The sequence below is a fragment of the Salminus brasiliensis genome, chromosome 17 (genome assembly GCF_030463535.1).
Source record: "Salminus brasiliensis chromosome 17, fSalBra1.hap2, whole genome shotgun sequence".
Lineage (NCBI taxonomy): Eukaryota > Metazoa > Chordata > Actinopteri > Characiformes > Bryconidae > Salminus > Salminus brasiliensis.
In genome coordinates this window covers 2724316-2735373 of record NC_132894.1, presented here as the reverse complement: position 1 = coordinate 2735373, position 11058 = coordinate 2724316, and the positions used below count along the sequence as shown (strand labels likewise).

Genomic DNA, 11058 nt, shown 5'->3' with positions numbered 1-11058 from the left:
AAAATAAAATTATAATAATATTTATTTATTTATTTCCTATCATTAAAAAAGAATTGCTTTATTATTGTTGGCACAACACACCTAAATAAATTAATTAAATACGTATACATAAATTCATATTATTTTAATAATAGTAGAAAATGTTATTATTATGTTTTTACTATAATGAAACTATTCCTGATGTATTGTTTTTTCACAAAACATATATAAATGAACTTGAATTATTATTTCTTTATTAATTATTTAAGTTAAATATTTATTTATATATTTATTTGTATTGATCTTTTGCTGTCTGTATCTATGTGTGGTCTGAAACCATCCGGTCAAGCTGATCTAGCACAGCGAGCAATGGTTAATAACACAGTTTAATTCTTGGGCTCTTATTTGCTGTAGTGAGTCTGAATGTGGACTCTTTAGTTAATGAATAGGAGAATTTCTGGCTTATTGATTAGTTCCTCTTTTTCAGGAGGGGCAAAGGACAAGTCATCCTAACTATCCCCCATATCAGCATATCAACACATAAAGCCTAATAAAACTTCATAAACAACAAAGAAATCACAAAAACTACAGAACTCAGAATCATTTCCATCTCTCTCCTCTGTGTATTGGTCAGTTTTAAAGGGTCCGTTTCTCAGAAACTCTTCCAGTACATGACCATCAGAAGGAGGGGCCAGCTCGCAGTTAGGCCTGGTAAGCCCTGCCCAGCTGCAGCCGCCGACCAATAGGCTGGGCCTAGATTTGCATGCGTTTCAACGGCGCATAAAGCCACGCGGCTCCGAGCAGAGGTACGCCACCAACTTTAAGCGCTGACCTCTGCAGGTTCCGCAGGGCTGCCCGCACTGACCACCGGACTAAACACCGCAGCGCAGCCGCTGAAGAGCAGAGCCACCTCCAAAACACGCAAAGCACGAGACCATGGGGAAGAGCGCGTTACTGCTCGTGATCTGGATGCATGTTACAAGCTTTTCCTGCAGCTCTGCAACCACAGTGGAGCCCACAGCTGACCCAGCCTTTGAAACAGCCTCTTTCAGTGAGTACTTCTCCCTGATGTTCCTCTGCATTTTCTTTTTTGGGGGGCTTCCTTTCCAGCCCTCTTTGTTAAACAGAGCAGATTAGGGCCATGTTCAGTGACCTGGCTTCTGCAGCACTAAGCTGAGTCACTGTTCTGAGAGGGGACCTCCACTCCTCTCCTCTCCACTCCACTCCACTCCACTCCACTCTAGCTGGAAAGAGCCTTCAGACTAGGAGGAGTTAGGAGTCTGCGGTTTTTGCTCGTGCATGCAGTGCAAATGTGCTGTTATTAAGGTTAATAATCAATGCCTTGCACGAGATTCAAATTCTGATCTAATAAATAAAAAGTAAGAGTCTAATCTCTTAGAAAATGAGAGAGAGTGAGAGAGAGCATTCAACGTGATAGTCTCTCTACCAGCCTTTTTGTTCATATCTAGTCTCTTAGAGCATGTTGGACATGATTGGGGGGCATGAAGAGCTCAAATTCAGGCAGTGTGACCCCTTTTAAGACCTCCAGCTTTGGGATTCAACTTTTTGGAACACTGATTGGTAGAGAGATCACTCCCTTATGGGGAGGTCACACATTACAGCAGGTCTGAAGAACTGAGAGTAGCAAAAGTTCAACACCAGATCAGTTCAAAGTTCATTTCTGAATAATAATTCATGTTCAGGCCAATCTAGCAATATCTATTATTATTATTATTATTATTATTATTTTTATTTATTTATTTATTTTTTAATAATATATTGCCTCCAACCCTCATGTCCATTAATAATTAATGTCCAGGCCAATCTAGTAATATCTATCTATCTATCTATCTATCTATCTATCTATCTATCTATCTATTATTATTATTATTATTATTATTATTATTATTATTGGATATAATATTGCCTCCAACCCTCATGTCCAATAATAATTAATGTCCAGGCCAATCTAGTAATATCTATTCTTCTTCTTCTTCTTCTTCTTCTTCTTCTTATTATTATTATTATTATTATTATTATTGGAAATAATATATTGCCTCCAACCCTCATGTCCACTTGTATTTGCTCAGGCAACATGTCAGCAAACTCTACAGACTGGATGGTGGACTTTAATGACATCGAATCTAAGTTTGCTCTGAGAACCAGTGATGAACCTGAAGATGACCTGTGCTACATAGTTCCTGGCCAGCGGCAAACCATTAAAGAGTGTAATTTCGACCCGAATGCCAAGACTTTTGTGGTCATTCATGGATGGACGGTGAGTGCAAATCACAAAGCTTATTCATGCTTATTCCAGTATTAGAGATTAGACATTTAATTATGCACATTCAAAGTGGCTGTAAATTGCATGCAAATGCTGCTTTATATGTTTAATTTACTGGTTAATGGCCAATATATAATCAGATTTATTCAGTTTGAGTAAATAAAAGCTGTGTAATATTAAACTAATATGGAATTAACATCAAGGCCAAGTCAGAAATCCTGTACACAGCTACATAACTCTGGGTTTCTTGAACATATGTCACCGTAAATAAGGGAGTTAACGAGTTTCCCAAATGCTGACCAGCCTTCTCTATGTTCAGGTCACTGGAATGTACGAGAGCTGGGTGCCTAAGCTGGTCACGGCTCTGTACGAACGCGAGCCAACAGCCAACGTGATCGTAGTAGACTGGCTCGTCCGAGCTCAGCAACACTACCCAACCTCAGCTGCCTACACCAAGCTGGTGGGCCGGGATGTGGCCAAGTTCGTCAACTGGTTGCAGGTTAGTTGGAAGTGTTATTTTAAGGCGTAACACAGCTGCTACAGACGATAGACATAACAGACGAAGGAAAAATAGACCTAAGATTATATGAGATAATGAGAAATTTCATGTAATAAGGTATTTTGGTCAACATCTATTGGTTATTTTAGATGGAAATGGCAGTTTTTTGAAAACAATGGATTTACAAGGTTTTAAGACAAATGTACTGTTATATAACATGTTCAGATGTGAATATCTATACAAATTAAGCACTGTTTCTGTGCAAAATGTACTTTATAATTTGTCACACGAAAACCCTGTAGCTCAAAAATGGCAACTTTACAGGAGAAGGGAAAAACCGCCTTAACTTTCAATAGAAGTCAATGTAAAAACATTTAACGGCAAGTCATTTCGGAGCATTTCTATCTGTCCATTCGTCGTAAAACTTAAACTTGGTCGTACAAAAAGACTGCCTGATTTACATTATGTCAAAAAGTGAAAAATGACAAAAATAAATGTTTTATATTTATCCCTAAAACACAATCTTGCCTTTTCCTCACAGGCTGAAATTGAGTACCCATGGGAGAAGCTCCACCTCTTAGGCTACAGTCTGGGCGCTCACGTTGCAGGCATCGCAGGCCTCCTCACAAAAAACAAAGTCAACAGGATCACTGGTAAACAGAGCAGCTTCATGACCATTTCAGACAGTTAGGTTGTAGGGTAGAGCTGGTATATCGTACGAGCTCTATCAACACTCTTGCCACGATCACCAATGCTCATCTTTCCTGCTCCTTATCCAGGTTTGGATCCAGCCGGCCCAACCTTTGAATATGCAGATGCCCAAAGCACGCTTTCGCCTGACGATGCCCTGTTTGTGGACGTGCTTCACACCAACACCCGTGGCTCTCCTGACCGTAGCATTGGCATCCAGCGACCTGTGGGGCATGTGGACATCTACCCCAATGGTGGAGCTTTCCAGCCTGGGTGCGATCTGCAGAACACCATGATGATGGTGGCTACCACGGGTTTGAGAAGTGAGTTCTGGCCTTCATTGTAGCTTTTGGTGGTTCAGTTCGAGTACTCTGACCACAGTTGAGATGAAATACAGTCCAAATGTAGAGACGTTGTCCTTCATTTCCTTTAAAGGAGTGGTTCCATCATTCCAGAATGCTAATGCTGCTAACAGTGAATGAAAGTAAATAGCCACCGGTTAGCATCTGGACTTATTATTATTAATTTTAACATGTAATATTCAGTTGCTAGTCTGGATTTGAAGACCTGGTTATGAGGCGCTTAAGAAGCTAACATTTCTAGCTAACCTGTTTTAAGCTAAGAGGCTAACTAAGCTAATGAAAAAATTCTAATTATTTTTAATGTCTTTCACTTCCGCTTCAGACATGGACCAGATTGTGAAGTGTTCCCACGAGCGCTCCATCCACCTTTTTATTGACTCGCTAGTCAACGCAGAGCAGCCGAGCATGGCCTTCCGCTGCAGCTCCAAGGAGACCTTCAACAAGGGGGTGTGCCTCAGCTGCCGGAAGAACCGCTGTAGCAAGGCGGGCTACGACGTGACCAAGGTGCGCAGCCGCAGGAGCAGCAAGATGTACATGAAGACCAGAGACATGATGCCATACAAAGGTGAGGAACAGAGGAAAGGGGTTTAATGTTAGGGGGGCGCAAGCTACACTGTATGTCCAAATGTTTGTGGACACCTCTTTTAATAATTGCAATAATAGCTACTTTAAGTTGCACAGATGTGCAAATGCACACACACAGCTTGTCTAGTCTCTGTAGACAAGTATTATCAATAGAATAGGACTCTCTGGAGCAGATTAACATGAACCTAATGGCACCGTTCCTGATGCCAGGCATGGGCTTAGAGGTCAGGTGGTGATCATCCAGCTTTCTGACCTCACTAAAACTTTTGTTGCTGAATGCAGTCCAATCCTCACAGCAGTGTTTCTCCAAAATCTAGTAGAAAGCCTTCTTCCTTGGACAGTAGAGACAGTTACCAGCAAAAGCAGGATTAACTCTTATTTGAAAGCCTTTATTACGGAAAAAAGCAATGAACGAGCAGGTGTCCCAAAACTTTTGTCCATATATCGTATCTCTTGGGATAGCCACTAGGTTTGGGTTGGGTTTAACATCTTAAATCATTTGAACACTGTATGTAGGGCCACATCTCATTAATTACACAACTTGCATAATGTTCATAGGCCCTAAACTAGAGCCCTGAGGCACTCCACAAAATTTTGCAAACTAAATAACTTGGTAGTTTCCTTTTTAGGATCAGTAACTGAATCATTAACCTAGAATTTGAGGAATTCATCCCTTAACTACACAGCTGCATAACAAATCAATCTGGCACGTATGGTTCAAAGTTCTGTGTTGACTGACTGCATGAGGGTCAGTTTGTCTAGAGGTGTTTGGCTGTATGGGTACAGCAAAAAAACACTAAGATGGAAATGTGAAGGATTGGCTGGAGTTATGATATGTGATATGATCAGGAACTATATACTACTTCATAGTTCAAGGCTTGAAAGTCGGCACCCCCTCAGTTCAGTAACAATGGCTGCAACCTGTAGGAGGTTCCTTTGCGGTTCCTCTGAAACAATCAGCTTAATAGCCATCGCAGGTGTTTCCATCTCCATGTTTCTCAGACTGCTCGTGTTTCCTGCAGTTTTCCACTACCAAGTGAAGGTCCATTTCTTCAGCAAGAGTAAGCTGAGCTACACCGACCAACCCATGAAGATTTCCCTGTACGGATACTCCGGAGAGAAGGAAAATATTCCTTATGTAATGTAAGTTTAAGCAGCTCTGACTGATGGTATTAATGATATATAAAAACTGACCTGAATAATATTGTTATTGTTGATTATGAGGATCATGACCTGGGCTTGTAGTGGTAATGATTGGTTTGGTGCAATTCCCCAGGCCTGCTTTGAACACCAACTCTACAGTGTCCTTCCTGCTGACCACCGATGTGGACATTGGGGAACTGGTGATGGTGAAGATTGTTTGGGAGAAGGACACGATCATCAGCTGGCCCTGGTGGAATCCAGACACCTTCCACATCCGTAAGCTACGCGTCAAGTCTGGAGAAACTCAATCCAGGTAATCAGTCTTTTCAGGTTTTCACTTAGTTTTGCTTTTAACCTTAAATGATGGTAAATTGTTGGTTATTATATTATATAAATATTATATTAATGGAAATGTCTTCATTTCAGAGTGATCTTCATTGCTAAAGAAGGGGAGTTCTCCTACCTCGCTCGTGGTGGGGATGCCGCTGTGTTTGTGAAAGACAAAGAGGCCCAGTCAAGCCACAAAAATGAAAAGTAATGTCAATTTTCCCCTTTTTTTAACCTCAATTTAGTCTAAAGTTCTCCTGACTCACATTTGTTTTTGCTTCTGCATCTCAGTTTGGTCAACAATTCATATTGAGTTATACAAAAATATCAGTAAATGAGCTGCGGCTGAAACTGAAGATTAAATACTGTGTATGTCTGTGGCTCCACCCCCCCCAGGCTAGAGAGCTTGCAGATGGCAAGCTTTTGACAATAGAACCCTGGCTAGGATTTGAACTTAGGCTCTACTCACACCTAATGAGCAGCAGTTAGATCGTAGGGCCGGTCAAGAGCTGTAAAATTCTATTGAGTTGAGAAGAAACAGTAAATGAGCAGGTGTCCCAATACTTTGGTCCATATATGGCCGATGTCCCATACAGGTATTAAGCCTAGTCTTGGACTACAGAGCATTCTGAGTCATGATTCTCCATTGCCAAAAGCTTGCCATCTGCAAGCTCTCTAGCCTGCAGGCTCTACTCACACCTAATATGCAGCAGTTAGACCACAGGGCCGGTCTAGAGAAAATTCTATTGAGGCTAAACTCTGACGCGGCCGTGTTTCTGTTTGACAGGTTGCACAAGCTGAAGATGCTCGGCAGCTCGTTCAAGAAGAGTGCAGACTAGAGAGGCACTTGCACCCTTGTCCACCCTCACGCTGGGGCCTGCGAGGAGCCTGCTGGGAACTGGACTGGTAGAGACTGCGCAGTTTCTGTATGTTCTGATTTCCGAGCGCCTCAAAGAATCGTAGCAATTATCCCACGAATCCTCATCCATAAGCACATCCTGCAAGGAACTGTAGTCTTGATAACGTTTAACTGCTGAGCAGTTTTGATCGAAAAGCCACTTCTAATACCGCTCAGTATTCTCTTTTCCCTCCTCAAAATAATGGGTCGAAGAAGGTCGCTGGAGCCTAGAGTGCTGAAAAAACCTGGAATATCTGGAAAATCAGAATTGCTATTGCGTCCCCCTTACCATCCCACCCACCCCCACCCCACCCCCCACAATGCTTACGTTCTGATTCAGTGGCTGAGTCCCAGAAGGACTCGATCCTGATCACGTCTCTTTAGCTATGAAATATTCTTTTCAAACGAAAGATAGACGTCTTATTGTTATGCAATATATATGTACTTATATGTAAGTAAACTGTTACACTGTTATAACGTGTGTACTGGATCTCTGATGTCTGCTTTGGTCTAACCGAAGCGCATTTAATAAACAATGCACCGCTGGTTGGATGAAGTGGATGCCGCGTAGAGCTGCACTTAGCCAACAGGGTTGTTTTGAGGTGAAGCCATGAGAGAAACACAAGGCTGGGTCAGCGAGTGACCCACTAGACCTGGGCTCCCAACCGGCTAGCTAGAAAAGTCAAATGCTGAGTGTTCTCCGAGCACATTGAAGCGAGTGACGTGATTCTGAGTGACGACATGCGGTGATGGCAGGCTGTTTGTAAAAGAGAGTGGTCATTTTAAGATGTTACAGGGGCAGAACTGACTGTTGCATTGGCTATTGCTATACACAATACTGGTCGATTAATGGGAAACGCATTACTAATGCCTTATTCGAGCTCTGATGAGGTTCCTGTAGGGATTTCCTCAGAATCTGAACCACTAGATGTTTGTATTTGTACTTTTGTTCGGCTACACTGTGAAATACTCTTCAGATCTACCTTCTACCATCTTTTCCACTGAAACCTACCTGCTGACTAACACTGATATTCATTGCAGACAGTTCAGACCTACCTGCAGGTTCTACCTACAGAAAACACAGTACTGTGCAAAAGAGTAAGGCACTAAAGAATGAAAATCTCCTCAGTGAAACTCTAATATTAGAGAAAACATTAACAATAGCTTTCTACAGAAAGTGGTGGTTGTGGTGGTTCTCCATCACTGTGTTCATCATTAGAACATCTCCAAAGTTCTCCTCTCTCATGGAGTCTAGTATTATTTAGAGTTCTCCTCAGATCAACACCTGGTTTGGTGGTAAATCAGGGCTTAATGATGGTAAATCAGGTGAGCTGCTGATGCTGCTGCTGATGGAGTTGAACACATCCTCCACGCTGTGCTGGCTGGACTGGGGGCCGTCCAGGAGAACCCTGGAGGAACCGAGCTCTGTTCTTCAGACTAGCTCACAGACAAGATCTCACTACTTTCTTCAGAATGAGAAGCTCTTGTTTCTCCTTTTTACTGGATTTAATGTGATGAAGTGCCTGAAACTTTTGCACAGTGCTGTGTATGTCTATCAGATCTTTACCACAGTATCAATCACCACCAAATATGGGACCAAATACTCTCTGAAGTTGAATCTACGGTATATAAGGAAGTGATTCTTGTAAATACGTCGTGAAATACTGTCTGCTTTCCACTTTGTTTTGTCTGTGTTTGGTTATTGTGTTTGGCACAGGTCACTTTATAGGCACAGACCCCTTTTTGATGAATTTCTCATTTAAAACCACAGTCAGAGATTGATGAATCTGGCCGGTTTGGGGTGTTTCAGCTCTCAGATGTTTCTCTTCTCAAATACTGTGAAGTACAACAGGAAACACTTATTTAGTTATGTTGAATTAGGGCAGATTGTGGTGAAGTCAGTGGTTGGTCTTGATGTTCAGGAGGTTTTTGTTCTGAAATCCTTGATTGTGGCTTCAATAGCTAAACTGTGATCAATCTGCAATACTATGCATTCCCATTGTTATTATTATTATTATTATTATATCACACAGGATCCCCAAAACAGTCTGAAATAGCTCTTTTACTTGCCATCAGCAGCCGGAGTCAGAGAGGGCACAATTGGCCTTGCTCTCTCAAGGGTGGGTCGATGGCACTTCCGCCCCACATCACTCCTACACTGTTATAAAAGGGAACCTTTGGAGGTTCTTCAATTTGAAACTGTGGAGGAACCTCTTGAGGTGCTTTGAGGAACCTTTAAAAGAAAAGGGTCCCTTTTAACAGTGTAGGAGTGACGTCCTCAAGGAAACCATCCTCAAGGATCTTGTACTTTTAACAGTGCAGTGTGATGTTGGTCGGCACAGGCGTCTGTTAGCTGTTGTATCGGAGCTGGGGAGCGTGCTAGGCTACCTAGCCATGCTGCATCAGTGGCAGTTGGAAAAGAGGCGGTGGCTGACTTTACAGGTGTGGAAGGAGAGGTGTGCTAGTCTTCACCCTCCTTGTGTTGGGGGCATTGCTAGTGATAGGGGAGTTCACATGAACTGGGATTGGGTAATTGATCTTCTCCAAATTGGGAAGAAAAATTCTTTAAAAAGTGACAATCTGCGCGACTGTGTACAATCAGAGCACCTCTGTTTAGTTGCGACAATCCTTTATTGGCCAACTTACCCATATCATTGCCAGAGCCCGTCTAGAAATGTATCGCCCCACATAATAGCCATAAATACAACATTATTATTTATTGAATGTATATATTTGTACATTGGGCTTGTATGATGCCGTGTCTATGTCTCTCTCTCTCACTCTCTCTCTCTTTCTCTTTCTATGTGGGTATATATAATTATATCCTCTATTTTTATAAACAAAGTGAGTATGAATGAGAGCAACTGCTTGGGGGAATGATGTAAAAACCCTATGGATCACGATCATTTATCGTATTAATACAAAATGCACTGTATAAAAATGATATTTTAATAAACAGAGTGATTTGTATCATCAGTGTGTAAAAGCTCTTGTTTCTTTTCATGTATTTTACATTAAAAGGGAACTTCTGTGAGGGAACTTCTTCTAAATTGCTTTAATTAACCACCAAATTAACCACAATTAAACAGTTAAATCATTTAGAGCGGTTTGGTGTTTTTAGAATTTGGCCTACATTCAGGTGTTATATGGCAAAACTTTATTTTTTTTACTACTAATATACCATCATCATCACATATAACTGGTGTAAGTTCACTGGTGAGTTTGGATAGTAACGTCTCCTTTAAACTATTCAGTCATTAATACTGTATGAAATGTGAGTTTTTATAGAGTGGTTTTAAATACATGAGTAAGACTTTAGGGGCAGTGGTGAGCGGTTAGAGCGCTGGGCAATTGATAACAGGGTTGTGGGTTCAATTCCCGGGCTCGGCAAGCTGCCACTGTTGGGCCCTTGAGCAAGGCCCTTTACCCTCTCTGCTCCCCGGGCGCTGGAGTTGGCTGCCCACCGCTCTGGGGGTGTGTATGTACTCACTGACCCTAGTTCACTAGTGTGTGTGTGTGTTCACTACCACAGATGGGTTAAATGTGGAGGACACATTTTGCTGTACAGTGACAAATATGTGCACCTTTAGCTTTTTACTTTGTTTTCATAAGGTTTTGGGCCTAAACACAGTATTTAAACTCCTGTGTGGTGGAGTGATAAATGTAGGCCACATTTCAGCAAAAATTTCCAATTTGCTCAGATTTGCCACTATTGTACCATCATCATCATTCCATAGAAGACCCAGAAGACCGGTGTGGGTTCACTGGTGGGTTTGGATAGTAAATAAAGGTCCATTCACCACCATTGTAAAGACATACACTCTCCTTACGTCTCCTTCAGTCATTAAGACTGTATAAAACAGAGTCATTCGGAGTAGTTTGGTGTGAGCTTTTATACAGAGTGGTTATGAATACACTGCCTGAGGAGTGAGACAGTGTTTCACAATAATAGTCTGTAGATGAATTTGGGCTTAAACACATTTTTTAACACGTTTTAAACACACTTGTGGTGGAGGGATACACCTAGGCCGCTCTATGGCAAAATAGTCCCCCAAAAAAACTATTTTTACTCAAATGCTTTACTGTTTTACCATCAGCACAATCCACATAAAGCTCAGAAGACTGGTGTGGGTTAACTGGTGGGTTTGGATAGTAAATAAATGTCCATTCCCCATCACTGTAAATAAATACTATTCATTTAGACTGTATGAAACAGAGGCATTCAGAGAGGTTTGGTGGGAGTTATTATACCAGGTGGTTATGAAGACACTGCCTATAAAACAATGTTTCG

General features: G+C 41.6%; 1 protein-coding gene across 1 annotated transcript; it reads left to right on the top strand.

The window, feature by feature from the left end:
* The first annotated feature begins 774 nt into the window (after positions 1 to 774).
* lpla (lipoprotein lipase a) lies at positions 775 to 9740 on the top strand. The gene is made up of 10 exons (XM_072661019.1): positions 775 to 1030; positions 2070 to 2257; positions 2583 to 2762; positions 3304 to 3415; positions 3542 to 3775; positions 4137 to 4379; positions 5422 to 5542; positions 5676 to 5855; positions 5969 to 6076; positions 6657 to 9740. Exons 1-10 carry the CDS (start codon positions 916 to 918, stop codon positions 6706 to 6708), a joined length of 1533 nt encoding a protein of 510 aa, XP_072517120.1. The 5' UTR covers positions 775 to 915; the 3' UTR covers positions 6709 to 9740.
* The last annotated feature ends 1318 nt before the right edge of the window (positions 9741 to 11058 follow it).

Excerpts from the sequence above, each read along its gene's own strand:
- lpla (XM_072661019.1), top strand. The coding sequence starts at position 916 with ATGGGGAAGAGCGCGTTACTGCTCGTGATCTGGATGCATGTTACAAGC. Across the intron at positions 3,416-3,541 it reads CAAAGTCAACAGGATCACTG|GTTTGGATCCAGCCGGCCCA; the intron begins GTAAACAGAGCA and ends CTCCTTATCCAG. Across the intron at positions 5,543-5,675 it reads GAAAATATTCCTTATGTAAT|GCCTGCTTTGAACACCAACT; the intron begins GTAAGTTTAAGC and ends GCAATTCCCCAG.